This window comes from Erythranthe guttata, chromosome 10 (assembly GCF_056151865.1).
Source record: "Erythranthe guttata isolate IM_541 chromosome 10, IM_541, whole genome shotgun sequence".
Classification (NCBI taxonomy): domain Eukaryota; kingdom Viridiplantae; phylum Streptophyta; class Magnoliopsida; order Lamiales; family Phrymaceae; genus Erythranthe; species Erythranthe guttata.
In genome coordinates, this window is record NC_142542.1 from 453612 (window position 1) to 472812 (window position 19201).

Here is a 19201-nt window from a genome sequence, read left to right on the forward strand (position 1 = left end):
AATGTTGTGATGTGATTTTTTTGTGTATGGACTCATTTGTCTTGAGTTTTGGGCTTTTTTTTTACTCTTTTGGACTTTGTTGGTTCAAAATGGCTGAATTATTTTTAGCATAATATTTTGGGCTTATTTATATTTATTTTAGAGAAAAAAAAGGCTGAAAACCGACCCGAAAATCGGAACCGTTAAGAAACCGAACCGAAAAACCGAACCGAAAACTGAAAAACCGAACCAAAAAAAAAACCGAAAAACCAACTAGAAACGAACCGACATGAACCGACCAATTTGGTTTTTGGTTCTTCGTGAACCGACCATTTCAGTTCCATGTTTGGTTTGAGGCTAAAACCAACCCGATCCGAGCCGATCTCACCCCTAATGTCTGCACTCACAATTAAGTTTCTATTTAAGCTTTTACTCAACAAGTTAGAAGCAACAATATATTTTTTTGCGCATATCAATCAAGGGCAACACAAACATGTTATATTTTGAAAAACCAGACATCCGATGCTACCAAAGTTTAAGGGAATTAATTTTTATAGTGGGCGGACACTTAATTTTATAGTGGATGGACACAGTGATTTGTCATCTTCGACACCGTCCTTGGACACTTCTCACCTTCAGCTGATATATTGAGATCTTTTCACCCGATGTCGTGTGTTCGAGCACATGCCCTGTTGCGAGTTTAGATGGACTATTATATGTATTTGGTGGAGGAGTGGGTTCTAGTTCTTCAACCTATTATGATACAGGTAGTCTCTTATCTCTCTCAATATCAATTTCAATCTCAATATATTATTTTTTGCCTGAGTTATAGTTGAGTTTTACGATGCTGTAACTGATCGATGGACTCTGCGTACATCCCTTTGCCAAAAGAAGTCCAACTTGGCTGTTGTGTCCTTGAATGAAATTTTTTTTGCCATAAGTGGCCAAAATAGCACCGGTGCCATTGCGGAACTTGAAATATTCAATCCAACTCTTGGAAAGTGGATCCTTGGACGTTCAACTTATTACACATTTAGCTATCAAGTTTTGAATAAGAAGACAACGTCGAAATAATAGTACCTATAATAATATGGAAAATGCCATCCAAAATTTTAATTTGGTGGAATTTCAACCGATATCACCAAATTCTGAAATTCAATGAACATCTAGCTACATATTTGAATGGGAACAAGACAAAGTGAAAACAAGATGTAATAATATGGACAATGTCACGAAATACTATTACATGTTCTCAAATTGCTCAGATTGTCATGATTTTTTTTGTTGACGAATCTTTCGTGTGCATTTTATGATGTTGGTGGGTGTAAGTAACACTCCTACTTATAATAACTGAAATTTGTAACCAATAATTAGGATTGTATTAATCTAATGACTACAATTTAATATACTAGAATTTAATATATTAGAACTTTTATTGAAGTATCTAGACTAAGTTTCTAGAACACAGACCTAACGGACAATACCTTATACAATATGGACTAAAGGCTATTTTGGTTCGTTGGATTTGATAGGATGGATCCTCTAGGTATGATCCGCCAATTGGGGGCTATAAACCTAGAATACGAGAGCTCAAAATGAAAAGAATTCCTAGCTGAAATGTGAGCCGTCATTTTGATTACGCCTACACCAAGATAACTTGGATTGTAGCTGAAAGATGAGGTTGCATACTAGTCCTCTTAGAGGTGAACGATCATCTTGTATGTTGGATTTTATGATAGAGACTGCAATGGCACAATCCGACTCAATGAGAATGTTTGTGAAACCTTGACGCAACCAGATACAAGCTGATCTAAGAGCAATAACCTCGACCATAGTAGCTTCAACGATACCTTTAAAAGATTGAGACCCGACTTTGTTAATTTCTGGATAAATATCAAAAAAAAATGAAAGAATTTGACAATCCTTAATGACCATTTAAAATGCATGGGAAACGGTCTTTTGAAAATATAACAAGGACTAAAAGAGTGTGGTCTTTCAATTTCTTACTACAATTTATTTACCCATGAATACATAATAGATTCCTAAAATAAATAAATAAATAAATAGGTTGTAAGGATTGAGGAGGCAGAAGAAGAAAAAAGAATCAATTGCAAATGAAAAAAATCATCGGGATGGAGTATGTACATCTAATTGCAATTTAGATACCGGTGAAGAGCCAAGATTCAGAATAGTATCGAACGGTCGAACGGTGGTCTTGAACTCATTCCACCATCGTTTTTAACATGGTACCTTTTTTTTTTTTTTGGTTGATCGATTCAAATACATAATAAAACCCAAGAAAACACATGCGTGTTTGGATTGGTGAAAAAAAGACATAATTTTTCTACCTTTTCATATGCAGCAATTCTTCTTACTATGTTTTGGTTTCTTGTTTATTACGGTGATTGATTGATTGATTAATGTGTCGTGCAAATGCAGATTGAATGTTACGAAGAAGGTGAAGGATGGAAGATAACTGACTTGAAGGCTATCGGAAGGAGATGTTGTGGCTCGGCTATTGTTTTTGGACACGATTGAACAACCGAGACCAAGTTTACATTTTGGCCTCGTCCGTAGATGCTAATTTATAAATGTTCGATCTCTCTGTTTGTTTTTTTTAGTTGTTGAAGTCTTTGGATAATGAAGCTTTTTAAGGATGTCGGTAATGACAATTTGGGATTATTAATATAAAAAAACAAAATTAAAGAATTTGGGAGTTTGGCCTAAGGTAATATTTGTGTAGACAAGACAAAACTCAACTATTGTATGTGGCATGAAATGTGTGAACTATGTGGTGAGCACGATTTTAATATACGGCATGGCGCTGTTATAATCTCAACTAGAGCCCTCTATAATTAAGTAATTAACAATCACGATTTTCTGATTATTATATATTACAAAAAAACAATTATTTATGTGACGAATAATTAAAAAAAAGAAACAATTATTAGAGTAATTAAAAATTAAAATGTCACAAACTTAATTTTATGATAGTTAAAAGACTCCAAAAATTTACAATTACTTCGGAACTACATAAATCCGTTGTTGTTGTACATCTCTCTCTCTTTCTTTCTTTCTCTCTCCTCTTCTCGCTCTTTTCTAAACTAGTCTCTCTCTCTCTCTCTCTCTCTCTCTCGTCACTTGAATCGCAATTTCTCGGTCTATTTCATTATTATTATTGTTATCGAGTTTGTGTTCCTGGAGGAGTATTGTCTGTCCCTAATTAAGGTATTCTCTAAAACCTAATTTTATTTAATGGAATCGCTATTTGCTGACTTTATACACTGTTGTTCTTCATCATTGGATTTTGGATCTGAATTGTGTTGGCATGTGTTATGTTTTTTATTCAACTCTTTTCGCTGGATTTAGATTGAGGTGTGTCTGTAGCATATGCGATCGACGAAATTGTTCAGTTGTTCCAAAAGTCTCTCTTTTTCTTAATTAAATTTGTATTTTTTTTTTGAGGATTGGAATTGGATTGGTCTTCAATCGGATCTGGACTTGGTTTTATGTGATCTAACTTTGTTTTTCGAATCCGGGTCACAGTTGAAAGAAATCACGATTGGTAGATAGATATATTTGGTTCATTGGTGAGAAAATTTAGGGCAAAATTTAGTTTCTTAAATCAGAAACTAAATTCTGCATACCAAAATTCTCTTCATTGGATACTAAACATTGTTGAAAAACATCGTCCTCTAATCTCTGCCTGTTGGACAATTTGGCTGTATCAAGTCTTGCCCTTGTTAAAGAAGGGCAGTAATGTAAATTAATATTTTTTGGAAATTTTATTTCACTATTTGTTTTTTGCTGAGTAATACAGATTAAGAAACATGTGAATTTTATAAAGAATATTCAGTTAGATTTTGCGGTTTCAGGTGTATTGGAAGAGTAATAAAGAATAAGAGAGGAATTTGGTAATGCTCTTTTCCCATATTTTATCTGTTATGTTACAGTTTATAAATCCCCCTTGTCGATTAAAGTAAATCATATTTCTTACAGCCTTCAAAAAAGTTTGACAAGATGTCCGGACAGAGCCAGCGCCTGACTGTCGTTCCGACCGTGACAATGCTCGGAGTAATGAAAGCTCGGCTCGTGGGGGCCACAAGGGGCCACGCCCTGCTCAAGAAGAAGAGCGATGCACTAACTGTGCAGTTCCGTCAGATTCTAAAGAAAATTGTCTCCACAAAAGAATCCATGGGCGACGTAATGAAAACCTCCTCATTCGCACTCACAGAAGCTAAGTATGTGGCGGGCGAGAATATCAAACACATTGTCCGCGAAAACGTCCAAACCGCATCTCTCAAAGTCCGTTCGCGCCAGGAGAATATCGCCGGTGTGAAACTTCCGAAATTCGAGTATTTCATGGACGGAGAAACTAAGAATGCCCTGACTGGGCTAGCGAGAGGTGGGCAGCAAGTACAAGCCTGTCGTGCAGCGTATGTGAAAGCTATTGAGCTGCTTGTTGAGCTCGCTACTCTCCAGACCTCGTTTTTGACACTCGACGAAGCTATCAAGACCACAAACCGGAGAGTCAATGCGTTGGAGAGTGTTGTGAAGCCACGTTTGGAGAATACGATAATGTACATCAAGGGAGAGTTGGATGAGTTGGAAAGAGAGGATTTCTTTAGGTTGAAGAAGATACAGGGTTACAAGAGGAGAGAGGTCGAGAGGCAGAGGGAGGCTTCAAAGGCGTACGCCGAAGAGAAATTGGCAGAGGATATGTCTTTGCAGAGAGGTGTTTCTATTAACGCAGCGCATAACATGTTGTCCCAGGCTATGCACAAAGACGAGGACATCATCTTTTGAAATGTTCGATTGATGCTGTGTCTGTGTGGCTGTTGCTCGGTTCGTTGTTTTTTATTTAGGTGTGATAATGTTTATTTGGCGGACGTGGGATATTTATTGAAATAAAAGCTTTGTGTATGCTCGTACTTGCGCTTCAATGTGTGTACACGTTGTGAAGATAATGAGGGGTTTTGTAATTTTTTTGTCGACTGATTGATCCGTCATTATGGTAAATGCTTCCCTTCTTTTGACGGATTAATCATGTTATTGGATCATTGTTTCATCACTTTATTTATTTGGATTTTTTGGATTTTGCTATGAAATCAAAGCTGGTATTCTTACACAATTGAGTTATTGATTTCATCGAAACCACATGTTCGTATAACAATGTACTATATATCTAAAGACTTGCTAATTCTTTTCGTGAAGCTGGTCTAGTAAGCATAAGGAATAAATACTGTATGTTGATCCACTTCTGAGTTTATTTCTGAAATTCGATAATAAATGGATTAATCCTGAGCACAAACTACGATGTACTGAATCATGGCGAAAACAAGTGAATTCGTGTTTAGAACTTCTTTGAGAGTGCTCGACAGATGTTTGCAGGGCTTGAAGCTGTACATTATAGCTGCTCTTCGGGTCGACTCATCATCCTTACTGATTGATACACATTGCAGAACACGTGGAATCGCCTGCCCTTTATTTCTTTTTCATTTACCTTAAAAAATAAATAAATAAAAAGTCGTTAAGGTTTTGTAACAGGGAAAGGGAGTGCATTTGGTCGAAATCACTATTCTAATAAAATCAATCATATGCATGAAACTGCTAAAAGCTGACCTTGAGAGAACATGCCCCCCAGAGAGATGCATCGGTGGCAACCTATAACTTTCGTGTATTTTCCAACACCGAAGTAGAGGGCTCTGTTTTAACATGGTACAGGGCTCTGTTTTAACATGGTAAAAGCAAAGCATAATAGAATGTTATTTCTCAATCAAATTGCACCGAACTAGTAGTCAGAACCCAGTAGTTACGGAAAAATAAAAACATATATGGTTAAACTAAGATATTATGTCTAAAACAGTTACCTGGGATTATTGGCAGAATATCTTGAAAATCGTCTTATATTCCCACCACAAATTTTTAAAGCCGCAACTAACGGAGTATCACCGAGATTTCCACAAGTCTAAGCAAGCGGCCAACACAGATTTTTGGACAAGTCTATGCAAGCGGCCATACGATACTGCCAATTATTTTTCAGCCGTGGATAGATGAATTTCTTTTCCGTTGGAAAGGTAAATAAAATTTTGTTTTGGCCCGTTGAGATGCTTAGAATGTTGACCCTCGGACAAGCATTCCATGACAACAGAAACCTTCAATACGAAGTGTTTCACTTTCGGTGTCCTAAAGAAAGGAGCGACGAATGCGGACTTCCTTATTTCATTGCAACCTCCAAACTCATGCAAATCCAGGAAAACAAACTGAGTTGATTTTTCACCATCAGTTATCGCAAGCCACAATCGGGTCCCAAGAGAAATGTTGTGCAAGGTGATGTCAAACGGTATACCGACAGGTAGCCCTGAAATGAAAGGAAGAGGGTTTTGAAAATCGTTGTCGAAAACATCAATTTCCGCATCAAGGTAGTCGAGTTTTTCAGACACCACAATTTGTTTCAGGGAGAAAAGGTTAAGAGACTTCTGAAGCAGTTCCGGCTTGTGAATGAACCCATCTCTCGAGTTGCCGATTTCATGTGAAATATTTTGAAGATCAATTAGAAAAGGAAAAGGTTGAGTTGATTCTTCTTTACCGAGGTTTTCCACACGACAAAACACAGAATTAACCTTGCTGGTATAATCCTCAAAAAAGATTGTCCCTCCTCCATAAGGTAATCGCAATGTATAAGTCACAAGCATTAGCTCTAGGATATGCATTTCCACCCCTCTGCTCAGACCTGTGAACCTGTGTAGCATTTCTTTTAGCCTCCTTTCTGTTTTACACAACAGAGCCTCTAAAATTCCTATCCCATTGAAGTGGAGATTTCTCTTAGAAAAATAGCATGCCCAAGCCTTTCCGAGCAATTTTATGACGTGCAAGTATTTCAAAGCAAAAACCAAGACACCAGCAGGTGGTCGTGAGTCCAAAGAAAAAAATTGCAGCTCTTCTTTCCAACTTCTGCACATGCAAACCAGTCACTGTTACAGTTACAAATATAGGATATAAAAGCATTCTTAGAAACGCATAGCATGCGGAAAGATACAGAGTATGGGTAGAATGTTTGCTGCAAGAAACTGAAAAAATAAAAATTCAAAATCACAGGTTGGATGTGAAACTTATACAGCAATGCCGCTTCCTTTCTAAATGTCAAAAAACTTCATGAAATACAGAACAAAATTATTATCCTACCAATATGTTGTAGCACCATACGAATGATATTCATGTATTTGTTGCATTAGATAAAACTAAAGCAACATTTTAAGCACTTCAAGAAAATTACTATTTTGACTTTAAAATAGCAAGGATTTAATAGTTTTGAGCACAATAACATTTACCTCAATGTTCGAATTACTTCATTCATGCATCCAAGTTGTATCAGTGGCCATAAATCTACAATTTTTTGGAAGACAATTTCCACACAGGTTGTTTCTGAAACATGGAAATTCAGCAAGCATGAGTGTGGGGGTAAATTCCTTTGGCACAGGAAAAAAAGGGAAGAGATTTTACCACTCCTTTTCTGTAATTGAAAATAACTATCCTTCAAATGAAAATCCAGTACTTCTCCAAAAGATTCAGAAGTAGAGCCAACGGTGAATCTGCTACAGTGAGATAAATAATCTAAAAGGGCATTCTGGTCCGTCAAACCACCAAGACCACGGGTTAATCTACCCAATAGTGTAACCGCGTACGAATATATTTCTGGACGAATAGTGGAGATCTGCCTTTCCAGTGACACTGGAGCTGAGATGGCCAGCACCAATAATGCAATGGTCCTCACTTTGGTAAACCCCAACTTGCCATAAGGAGAAGGCTCTAACTGGTATCATGCATAGAAATCAAATAAGAAACGATACAACATGTACAGATTTTAACTATTTTAACTGACCGAGTACTTGCACTTTTTTCTTGTTGTGTGTGTGTGTGTGTAAGAGGGAAGGAGGGAGGGGGGCAACGGTAATTATTAACATTCTTTATGAAAGTAGCAACAGAGGGAAAGATTTACGGAGAAACATTGAACATCTACTGACCTCTTGAGAAACCTCATGTATGATTTTGGTCACAAATTTTCCATGCGATCGACCAATTTTATATAAAGCATAAAATACATCAGCTTCATCCTGCAATGTTTGATCAAGCGATTAAATTTGAAGAAGCTAAAGGAGCCGTAAGTGGCTTATAGTTGCACCTACGTATTGATTTTCAAAAGAGCAATGAATTGTGAAAAGAAACAAACCTGTGGACAGAGTTCCAAGTTCTTTATAAGAACATCAATGCATGATCTAAACATTGCCAACTTCTGAAACTTAGTTAACTGAATAGTCTTCCTCGCAGCAGACCTTATCAAGGCGTTGCCATCGACTAAAGCACCAAAGAACTGCAATGAATTATAATTTGGTTAAATCCCTCAACATACATATCCATGCATCAGACATCAGCTTAGCTACTTTAAATATAAATAGAACAACGGAATGCAAAAGTCAAAGGAACAAGAAAACATATTATTGAATCACCAGGTATAGTATTGCGCCCAAAACATATTGTGTTGATATGAAAAAAGAATTCGCCATTCTTTTACACCAAATAATCATACTGCATTTTAGGATGAATCAAAAAACTCAGCATGTACAATTTACCATGTCTAAGTGAGATTCTTCGACTTTGAGATGGTCATGCATAGCCATATGATGCAGAGTTTGAAGAGCTTGTAAACGTACAACCACTGAATCCTCATTTAGTATCTGCATCAATATATAAACAACCTCACCAGCAAATTTAGCAGAGAGGACTGTCATTTTCTTCACAGCATGACAAGCAGATTTCCTCACCTTAAAGTAAAGAAACAACAACCAGAATATTCTTCAGAAATTATAAGCACAAAGTGGAACTTTGCATTGAAATTTAACAAGTAAATTTTGAATGGAACGATTAAAAAGCAATAAGATGTTACCTGGTAAAATTCATCCTCCAATCCATTAACGAAAATAAATACAGCAGCAGTTGCAGGTAACTTAAATAACTTAGCAGTGTACTGGCCTGGGAATGTTTTTTCATTGGTTCCCGACAAAGCCTTTTTAGCTAGGGTTAGCATCAGGATATCCTCAGAAACGGTTCGAATGTTTCCAAGTGCACTAAAGGCAGCAACCCTTATCTCCATCTCCCTATCTCTCACCATTAAACAAAGCTGTAGCAATATCATGCAACAAAAAATTAAAATAAGAACAAACGGAACTTAATAGATGCTGACCATCAATATAACCCCAAAAATATTAATAGCAAAATCTTTAATCATGAATCAAATTCAAGAAGACCAACAATTTTTACGGCATGAAGATAAAAATGGCACGTATACTTCAAAACAAATTCTCTATGCAAAAATTGCAATAGTCCTAGAGAGAGAGAGAGTACATAATCATGAATTTTTAAACCAAGTATTACAATACCTAAGTCCTCTAAGTAGGCCAACTCCAAGAAAATCTACAACTAAATATTAACAACAGTTTAACATTCATAAGATGTCCATGCTTGGATTCATGAAATTCAATCCGAAACTGTATAATGTACGGCCTCCAGCCAAGTATCATGAATTTGCATAGCGTCGAAAATTAGCATACTCGACTTGTAAATTACACCAGAAAGGAGAAACATGGAACCTGCACAAATAATGCATCGGACCAATCTGCTTTAGTTTTATCCGGGCTCAATGCCACGAGCAGCTGCCCCCACGCACTGACCTGAAACCAAACGGGTAAAGATTTATTTCATATCAAACAGCTATAGTATAAACATCGTTCATGGTTCGTACTGCCAACATCATACCGCACGAACAGCCGAACATCGCACCGAGTTCTCCGCATCGAACAGAAGCTCCACGGAGCGAAAATAGCAGCATTCAATCAAGCTCCGATCATCCACCACAATACCACCATTACTCAACATCACCAAACCATCCAATGCAGCTTCCCTAATATACGGATACGGATCCTTCGTTAAACCCAGGAGTACAGTAAGAAACACCGACGGCCTGACGTGAAATTTACTTACATTTCTCAGTGTCCATCTCCTTGTTTTCACGCACTGCCAGAAGCAGAGAGAAAGGAACATTGACTCGTCGGAGAACGGGTCGAACGGAGTTAGCTCGGCCGGTTCGATGAGGGAAAGAGCGTGCGGCAAGGTGGGGGTGGCGGTGGTCGGGAGGAGGACGAAAGCATGGGCGGCGGCGGAAATACGGTGGCGGAGGCGGGGGTGGTGGTTTGATAGAGCGGAGAGAAGAGAGAATAGTGTGGCATGGTTAATATCAGGGTTTTGGAGGTGCGCTACTAGGGTTTCTAGAAGGGAAGTAAGGCTCTGTTCGGAGGTAAATGGGTTGCTGATGAGAGAGAAAGCGGCGTCTGTGAATTTAGGAGAGAGAATAAGGAATTCACCGAGTTTGGAGACGACGTCGGCGAGGAGGCGGTGCTCCATCGGTGGTCGCCGGCGAATCGCAGTAGACTAAAGAAAGAGCGGTGTTATTATTTAGGTTAATTAGCACTATGCACCTTCAACTATAGCTATTTCATACATTGCACCCTCTAAATAAAGCATTTATCATATTGCACCCCTATTAAACATTTTCTTGACACAAAGCAACAATATCTAAATTACACCCCTATTCCGATTTGGGCCGACTGTCAAATTACGAATATCCAATTCCAAACCCAATGGGCTTATCTACCCAGATAAAAGAAAAGTTCAAGAGAAAATGATATTTATAAGGGTAAATTACAAACACCCCCCTGAGGTATGACCAAATTACAAAAACACCCCTCTTGTTTGGATAATTACAACCACCCCCCTCAACTCATCAAATTTAGTGGAATCTTCGAGATTATATGGAATATTATCACTTTTGTACCCGTTTTATCCCATTCAAACTCTACATTATGAAGCAAGATGACCATAATATGTGATTTTTAGCTTGTATATATCAGTTTGTGGTGCATCGAAAACTGTATTTTTACACAAAGAGTACAAACTATAGCACATTTCACGGAATCTAGATGACTATGTTGAATTTGGCACCATAAAGGTAAGAAAAAATCATAGTTGAGGGGGTAGATGTAATTCTCCAAACAAAAGGGGGGTTTTTGTAATTTAACCATACCTCAGGGGGTGTTTGTAATTTACCCTATTTATAATTATATTATTATTTTTTATTTTTTATTCACAAGAAACATATAATGTGTGTGAATTTAATAATAGTGGCATGGCTTTTAATAGCAGGTAGTACGTTCTTTGAGAAAAAAAAATGTCATCCATTTATGAACTTATATATAAATGACAATTTTGACCCACTGTTCGTATACACTATTGAATGTTCACCCGAAATATGTAGACATAATTAAAAGTGAAAAAAGTAACAATTACATAATTCAGGTGAAATTTCAATATTCTATACAATCGGTTGGTCAAAATTAGGTTGGACGGTAAAGAAAAAAAGAAAGAAAAAACAATTTAATTCGTTATTTTACGCACTTAACTAAAAACTAATAAAAAACAAAATTACCCTCGTTAAATTTAAAAATTGTGAATTTGGGACGAACCCAGTGGGAATTGGAAGGACCAATCGGAGTCGTGATGTATGAGTGGGTATGGGCGCGTGGCCCTTTGGGGTTATGGTCTTTGCTTTTATAGTGAGTCTCTATATAATATAAAGTTATAAACACACAAATCACAATCACGCAATTATTATTCGTGAATATACTAAAATTGCCATAGTAATGATTCAAATATAAAAGGAAAAAGTCAACTTTGTTAGACACAATACATTATAACTTTTTGAATAATTCAAATTAAATGAGCCGATCTAATCTAAGCACCCAAAAATTAACTAACTGCACATGTGTATGCATCACAACTCGGTTTGTAATAAAATAATACACCAAGATCGAGTAATCAGCGTTGATGTCAATTTACGTGTGCAGATTGAATATTTCCATAAATAAAAATTAAACATATATGTATATATAGTATATGCAACTGAAAATATTTGAACTAGTCGTCTAATGAAATAAAAAGAAATGAGAACAATATTTTAATGAAATGTATATTTTCTAAATAAGTTGACAGTAAACATATATGTACTGCTGTATATGAAAAACATAAAAATATAATAGCAACCCTTGGTTGAAACTGGTAATTAAATTAATTTTATTTATTTATTTGTGGGGTGAGTGTGACACGATATATCCAGGTCTATAAATACTCATCAGTTGCAAAGAAGAAGGTCAAAGCAAAAAAACAAAAATATATTAATAAGCCCACAAACACATTAGCAACACATATATACAGACAATATATATCTATATATATAGCCGCAAGAAAATCAGAGGAATATATAGGAGGATGCCTTGTCTTGATATTTCAACTAACGTTAGCCTCGACGGAGTCGACACCGATTCCCTCTTCTCCGAACTCACTAAAGCCGTTTCTCAGATCGTCGGAAAACCCGAAAACGTAAGTCACCCTCTCTCTCTCTCTCTCTCGATCTCTCTCTCTCTCTCTCTCTCTCTCCCTCTCTCTCTCTCTATAATATATAAATACAGATACAGTAGAACCTATAGATATTTGATAAATTTACTTTATGGATGTTGACAATGAAGATTGGAAATTAAAATGGGATATATCCGTCATCATGTATTATATTTTAATTTGGACCACCCAATTAATATATATCCTAAGTTTATCTTTTTCCCAATTATTGAAAAAATATATATGATTTTTTTTCATAAAATGAAGCTTCAAATATTGTCCTCCTCTAATAGTCTAATTTGCAGCACGATTTAATAAATATTTTTTTTTTAAATATTTTATAATTAGAAATTGCCTTGATTAAGTTTTTGGTAAAAAAAAAAAAATCATTATAAATAGTATATGGGAGAACCACAAGCAATAATTTGGCTATATAACTTAGTGTTAAATTAAAGGGTAGCAAGTCACATGCCACCTTCCCTACTACTGAACAAATTTATGATGGACATCAATAAAATATTATTAAACTAACACTAATCAAGATGCCACCTCATCTCATGTTATCTTGCATTATACATATATCACCATGCATAATTTAATCTTGAGATTAGCGCGCGGCTATTATTTTAATTGCAATTATTTCCTTAATCGTGGTTGTGAAGCGGAGAGCAAGGATTTCTAAATTATATGTTGCTAATTACTATTTAAAAAATAAAATTAATTAATTATTTATCTGCAGTTTGTGATGATTATGGTGAAAGAATCAGTAGCACTTACATTTGGAGGGAACAAAGAACCAGCTGCATTGGCTGAAATCGTGTCAATGGATGGAATTAAAACTGAAGTTAAGAGAAAGCTGATTATTACAATTGGTTCCATTTTAGAAAACACGCTTTCTATTCCTAGAACCAGATTTATTCTCAAGGTGTTTGGTGCTACAATGGCCCCAAAAATTTCCAAATTGTAATGCTACTTACACTATTTAAATTATTTTTTGTAACTTTTAATTTTTATTTGAAATAAAATTCATGAATTAATTTTTTTATTTATTTTTATAACATGGATTGAGAACTCAAAAGCCCACAACATCACTGGAACGAGTTGGGCTGTAAATGGACTTGCTATGGGTTAATACTTAAATACTATATGCTAAATTGAAGCTTGGACACATATTAAAAAAATTAATGAATTGGACTGGGCCCAATAACTTGGGCTCGTGCTAAAACTATTGAATTGGACTAATCGAATTATATTTATTTGGATTAACTCCATAATAAATAATTGTTTAATTGGTAAGATGTTTGATTACTTGAATTTAGCTAGTATTAAATTTATTAAATTATGAAATTAAATGTGATTTACTTATATAATTCATAATTTAATAATTAATAATCAGCAATGTACGAAAGGTGAGGGTATTATTGGTAAAATATGGTTCAGGGGCAATGTGGGCAGAACAACTCCAAACCACAAGTGAAATGGCTCCATTTTATCGGTGGAAATCAAACACAAAAAGAGTAAACTCACAGCTGAAGAAGAAAGAGTGAGAGAAAGAAGCAAGGGTTTTACGAAACGATGCCGTGTTTGAACCTCTCCACTAACGTGAGCCTGGACGGCGTAGAAACCTCCTCCATCCTCTCCGAGGCCTCCTCCGCTGTTGCCAAGATCATCGGCAAACCCGAAGCTGTATGCGCCTTCTCAACACTTTACTTTTTACTGTTTTTTTTTCCGATTTGAAATTTTTATTCGAGAAATAGTATTTTGTTCCTCAATAGTATTTGGTATCGTCGATTTATGTGCAATTGATTGTTTATGTTGAAAGATTTGACGCCTTCCTTGTTATATGATTTCCTCTTTCGTGGTATTTGTGAAAATTCCGATTACACGTGTTTATGTGTAGAATTCTAGTGGGTTAAATTGGTGAAATTTTCTCTATGTTGGTGAGATATGCTCCTTCCGGTGCAGTATGTGCATTGCACGGTCGAGATTCAGCGAAAATCAGATAATTTACTTTGAATACTTCTCAGGCCTCAGTGACTGTAGATCGAGGATTTTGATTATGTGCTTACATTTTTTAGTTTGCTAGACTTAGGGATCGTTTGTATGTTCGTATATATTTAGACAGTAGATTTATTCTGTGAACATGGAAGCATCTCAAATACATTTTTCAGAGCAAAATTGTCAGCCACTGATTACGTATTCGCTTTGAGAAGTATTATTTCGCATTCCATATAATCTTTATTTTGTTGGCTAATGTAAGATTACAATCTTGATTTTCCATGTTAAAAACGGAGGCGTTAATCTCTAATTTTATTGGTTTTGGGCAGTATGTGATGATTGTGCTGAAGGGATCTGTGCCCATGGCATTTGGAGGGACGGAGGAGCCTGCTGCTTATGGGGAGCTGGTCTCCATTGGAGGTTTGACCTCCGATGTGAACAAGAAACTGAGTGGTGCTATTGCAAACGTACTCGAGACCAAGCTGTCTGTTCCAAAATCACGATTCTACCTCAAATTCTATGATACCAAGGTAAGCAAGCTGAACTACTCGATTTGTTTGCTCAAAACGGTCTCAAACGTGCACCAGTATCTTCTCATTGCATTCTTCTGCTTGTTTAGGCCTCTCAGATTCAAGAACATGCACAATGTCTGCATGCTTTACACCAGTACTAAATCATGTACATGAACTTTCACTTTTTAGAGCCGTGATTAGAGGTTCTAAGCTGTAACGAATTTATTCAGTTCTGCTATGCTTGCGTTTGTTTGCAACTGAACGTTATAATCTGCTCTTTTTTTTGTGTCTTGAATGTCTGTCTCGTGCGTTCTCTGACTTATTATTGCAACTCATGACATCGATTTTCTTTTTGCAGGGCTCCAACTTTGGGTGGAATGGTTCAACCTTCTAGGTTTCTAATGTCTAATTACCTAATCATATCTATCCTATGAATGTATTCAGGGAAATCACTCTGCTGCATTATTTGTGTTGTATCTCCACTTTAATTTATGGATCTTGGACGTATTATGTTGCTTATGTGCATCTTTTATCATGAATTTTCGGTGAACTTGCATTACTTGGTGCTTTTACTAAGGTTTAGACGTTACGAAAGAATATGCTTAGCGCTTATGTGATTTGCTAATTGCCAACGAGAGATTCTGTCCAATCAAGTATCTTTCGGACTTGAATATCTATGCAGTCTCATAGTTCCTAGTAGGTTCTAGTATGTCATGTTATTGATCTGTGATCATATATATTTAATATCCGCAAGAGAAGTTACTAAATCTTTGGATTTAAGAAGCATAAGCTACCCGATCTTTTTAGTTTTTATGCTTCATTATATAGTGATTTAGGGATTGCAACTGCTTTCTTGACCTCTTGTTGTTTTCTTGACCTCTTGTTGTTCATTGACCGGAAATAGATAGCTTCAAGTGGCAATGCAATTCTTATGGATGTTTATCTCTATGGTTATGTTTTGTCTCCGACTTCTTGTACAATATTAAAGGTGAATGTGATTTCTATTTGGATGCAGTGCACTTTGTGTATGAAAGACACTATTATAGTTGGTTATGTGATGATAATCTAAGTTTATACTTTAAGGATCATCATACGCGTTTACAATCCCACATGAGTGGGAGGTATCACGACTTTGCCCATTGCAGTTGACCTTCAATTAGGTCGGTGGACGATGACGTTGCATTTACTTGTTAGCGGAGTTTGTTCCATGTTACATTTGTTCAATTTGACTGGATTAAATGTGTGTGAATGTCAACTCCCACATATGAAAAAACCTAAATGATGTATTTCATTATATATAATATATAAGAGATTTGTTAGAGAGAAACTTATTAGAGTGTAGGAAGGATTTGACTGAATGTCAACTCCCACATATTTTGATCTCAATGAAGTCTTGCAGAAATTGTATTATCTCTTAAAACGATACACGCGTAGTATATCTACGTGTATAATAGTATGTACATAAATTTTAACTTTGGCTTTGCAATTTGTACCGAATTTCACGCGGCAATAAATGCAAAGTTATAATATTTTTAGATTTGTTTTCCCCTTCAATTATTGTGGCAAAGGTCGTGGGCATGTCTGGCGCAGCTAGTGATAGTGCATTAGTCATTCAATCAAATTGAAATAAAATAAAAATAAATATATTCATGCCAATTCATAGATCAACCTTGAATAAAACTAATATATTGGATGTTTTTTTTTTATATATATAAATTGGTGGTCTAATTATTTTTGTAGGTTGTGTAATGTAATGGCTTTTCTTATAAGACCTGCAGTATATGTTATATTATATATTTAAATAAATAATATAATGTTAATTCGTTGAAATGGGAGCATCCATTATCAACCGGCTGACGTGGACCCGTATATGAAGTTTCCTCGTGCGCCCGTTCTGTACCTTTGGCATTAAGCAAAACCGAGTAAACACGTAGCGTGTGTAAATATTCCCAGTTTTTATATGTATAACCTCTCTTCACCCAAAATTCAATTTAGAATAACCTAAAAAAAAATGGCTGGTAATTCCTCCCCGGCGATCCTCCCAATCTCCAATTCCCAAACCGCCAACGCCGCCGGCGCCGACGGCCAACAATCCACCATCAACCCCGCGCGCGCTTTCTTTACCGGCATCTCTGAAACTGTCCGATCTGGCCTCTCCAGCCGCCGCCCATGGCCTGAGCTCCTCGACCGCTCCGCCTTCTCCAAACCAGAATCCCTCGCCGAAGCCACCGTCCGCATCCGGAAGAATTACGCCTATTTCCGCGTCAATTACCTCACCGTCATCACTGCGGTGCTCGCCGTCTCTCTCCTGACGAATCCGTTCTCGCTGATCACCCTCGCCGGCCTTCTCGCCGCCTGGCTGTTCCTCTACCTCTTCCGCCAGTCCTCAGATCCGCCGCTCACCGTCTTCGGCCGCCAATTCTCCGATCGCGAGACGCTCCTCTTCCTGATCCTCTCCTCCGTCGTCGTCATCTTCCTCACCAGCGTCGGATCCGTTCTCGTCTCCGCTCTCATGGTCGGTGTGGCCATCGTCTGCGCGCACGGTGCTCTTAGGGCTCCTGAAGATCTCTTCCTCGACGAGCAGGAGCCACAGGGAGGGGTTTCCAACTTCTTCTCTTTCTTCACCGCCGCCGCCCCCATCATCTCTCAGCCCGCCGTCGCTGCTAGGGGTTGATGCCCTTCCACAGGTTAATGAATGAATTCAATTCGATTCGTTTTTTTTTTTCTGTAGTAATATTCCTGGCGATTAGTTAGACGAACGAATACGTTGCTATCTCTTTCTTTCTTGCCCCTTAATGTTTAGGGGATATTGGTATTGTAATTTTTCTTTCTGAACCTATCAGACCTACCTATATAATTTTCTTTGAACAGTGTATCTTGTGTAGTTATTTTCCCCTTTTATATTGCGTACCTTCTCGACATTTATTTCTGTGCAATTTGATATTAACATCTGATTTTCAACGAGCCAAACATGATGTTTATGGTGAATTTACGACGTCGATCGAGTTATTCTAATAGTTTGCATCTATAAAATTACAATTGCCAATGTTGATCAGTTTTGATGCAATCTAAGCGTAGGTGAACGGTCCCTTGCAAATTTATGAATATGAATTTGGTTACTTACTTGATTCATTGTTGTTGTTTTTTCTGATTCCTCTTGTGGTTACTGTATTCGTCGGGATTCACAAATTGGATATACCTGCTGTTGTTTTACCGTGAAAATGTAGCACACTTTGGTCTTTTTTCGATTAAACAGTGATCATACGTGAGCGATGATAGTTACCATGAGTTTCTTGTATGATGTTCTAGAACATCACTAAAATAATATACATATTCTTGTTATACATTTTTGTTTCGTGTGATCTTGTTCTTGCTTATGAAACAGCGTGATTTTGTTAGTTATGTGCTGGTTCTGTTATATGAGGTCTAAAGTTTTCTGTGGAGGTTTATTATTTCCATTGCTTACAGATGTCATTCGATAACAACGGTAGCAATAGCATATTTGTAGTTCTAAAATCATATCTCAATTATTCAATGTGAATTTGTCTACTCTATTCATTTGGAGTAACTAGTAATATAAGATCGCTTTTGAAATCGAGTGATTATATGGGAATATTACGGTTTGTATGGAGTTGTGAAGATGATTGTTGTGATTTCACTGCGTAAGATGGACAAGGTGTGTCGGTGTGTGTATGATTGAAAAAAGCCACTATTTATTCTATGTTCGAACTGCATTAATTAACCCTGTAGTGAGAATTTGCGTTGCATGATTCTTTCTGGATGCTGACCATTCCTTGTAATAGGTCCATGTTTTTTTGTTCTATGTGGTTCATTCCTACTAGGTTTTGTTGCTGTAATGTAATGATGATTTTTCATGTTCAGATTACATTCTATGTTTTGGACAAGTACATGTTTGCAGTGCTTGGAGTTAAAATTGCATCTGTATCTGTAATATAATGCCGAAAAACGCGACGTATACTGCTAGTTGCGAGTCATCGTTGGATTGGAATTTGGAGCCTCCATTTCCTTAAGCTACTAGTATTTAAAAAATAGAACCATTAAATGCTTTACGTGCGCGAATATTGATATAGTGTAGAGATGAAACAACTCAATGTTTCAGCTTCATCTAAATCTTTTGCCTTATTGCTCTTGCCAATGAATATCAAAGACAGATCAAGAAATCACCTGAAAAATGGTTAATTTGTTAT

At 36.7% G+C, this 19201-nt stretch overlaps 5 protein-coding genes across 11 annotated transcripts; 4 read left to right on the plus strand and 1 right to left on the minus strand.

Moving 5' to 3' along the window:
- Positions 1–2844: 2844 nt before the first annotated feature.
- LOC105953138 (vacuolar ATP synthase subunit D (VATD) / V-ATPase D subunit / vacuolar proton pump D subunit (VATPD)) lies at positions 2845–5110 on the plus strand. Of its 3 annotated transcripts, none has more exons than XM_012976772.2 (3): positions 2845–3207; positions 3855–3893; positions 3979–5110. In XM_012976772.2, exon 3 carries the CDS (start codon positions 4000–4002, stop codon positions 4783–4785), a length of 786 nt encoding a protein of 261 aa, XP_012832226.1. In that variant the 5' UTR covers positions 2845–3207; positions 3855–3893; positions 3979–3999; the 3' UTR covers positions 4786–5110. The 3 variants fall into 3 exon arrangements, with proteins under 3 accessions (XP_012832226.1, XP_088681061.1, XP_088681060.1); XM_088824934.1 differs by having other exon boundaries at positions 3030–3207; positions 3840–3893; XM_088824935.1 differs by lacking the exon at positions 3855–3893 and having other exon boundaries at positions 3005–3207.
- SIEL (ARM repeat superfamily protein) lies at positions 5100–10583 on the minus strand. 4 transcript variants are annotated; one of them, XM_088824933.1, is made up of 11 exons: positions 9793–10582; positions 9627–9707; positions 8924–9157; positions 8610–8801; positions 8210–8350; positions 8004–8093; positions 7483–7792; positions 7311–7404; positions 5850–6933; positions 5602–5684; positions 5100–5482 (listed from the first exon to the last, which is right to left on the minus strand). In XM_088824933.1, exons 1-9 carry the CDS (start codon positions 10435–10437, stop codon positions 6012–6014), a joined length of 2709 nt encoding a protein of 902 aa, XP_088681059.1. In that variant the 5' UTR covers positions 10438–10582; the 3' UTR covers positions 5100–5482; positions 5602–5684; positions 5850–6011. The 4 variants fall into 4 exon arrangements, with proteins under 4 accessions (XP_088681059.1, XP_012832224.2, XP_088681058.1 ...); XM_012976770.2 differs by having other exon boundaries at positions 5602–5707; XM_088824932.1 differs by having other exon boundaries at positions 7311–7792; positions 9793–10583.
- A 1655-nt stretch (positions 10584–12238) lies between these two features.
- Positions 12239–13528, plus strand: LOC105952816 (uncharacterized). Its single transcript, XM_012976393.2, has 2 exons — positions 12239–12468; positions 13223–13528. The coding sequence occupies exons 1-2, from the start codon at positions 12358–12360 to the stop codon at positions 13448–13450; spliced, it is 339 nt and encodes a 112-aa protein (XP_012831847.2). The 5' UTR covers positions 12239–12357; the 3' UTR covers positions 13451–13528.
- Positions 13529–13963: 435 nt separating this feature from the next.
- Positions 13964–15532, plus strand: LOC105953136 (uncharacterized). Of its 2 annotated transcripts, XM_088823877.1 has the most exons (4): positions 13964–14169; positions 14811–15011; positions 15101–15159; positions 15352–15532. In XM_088823877.1, the coding sequence occupies exons 1-3, from the start codon at positions 14059–14061 to the stop codon at positions 15152–15154; spliced, it is 366 nt and encodes a 121-aa protein (XP_088680003.1). In that variant the 5' UTR covers positions 13964–14058; the 3' UTR covers positions 15155–15159; positions 15352–15532. The 2 variants fall into 2 exon arrangements, with proteins under 2 accessions (XP_088680003.1, XP_012832222.1); XM_012976768.2 differs by lacking the exon at positions 15101–15159 and having other exon boundaries at positions 13967–14169.
- A 1262-nt stretch (positions 15533–16794) lies between these two features.
- LOC105953135 (PRA1 family protein B4) lies at positions 16795–17918 on the plus strand. Its single transcript, XM_012976765.2, has one exon. It carries the CDS (start codon positions 17005–17007, stop codon positions 17665–17667), a length of 663 nt encoding a protein of 220 aa, XP_012832219.2. The 5' UTR covers positions 16795–17004; the 3' UTR covers positions 17668–17918.
- Positions 17919–19201: the final 1283 nt, after the last annotated feature.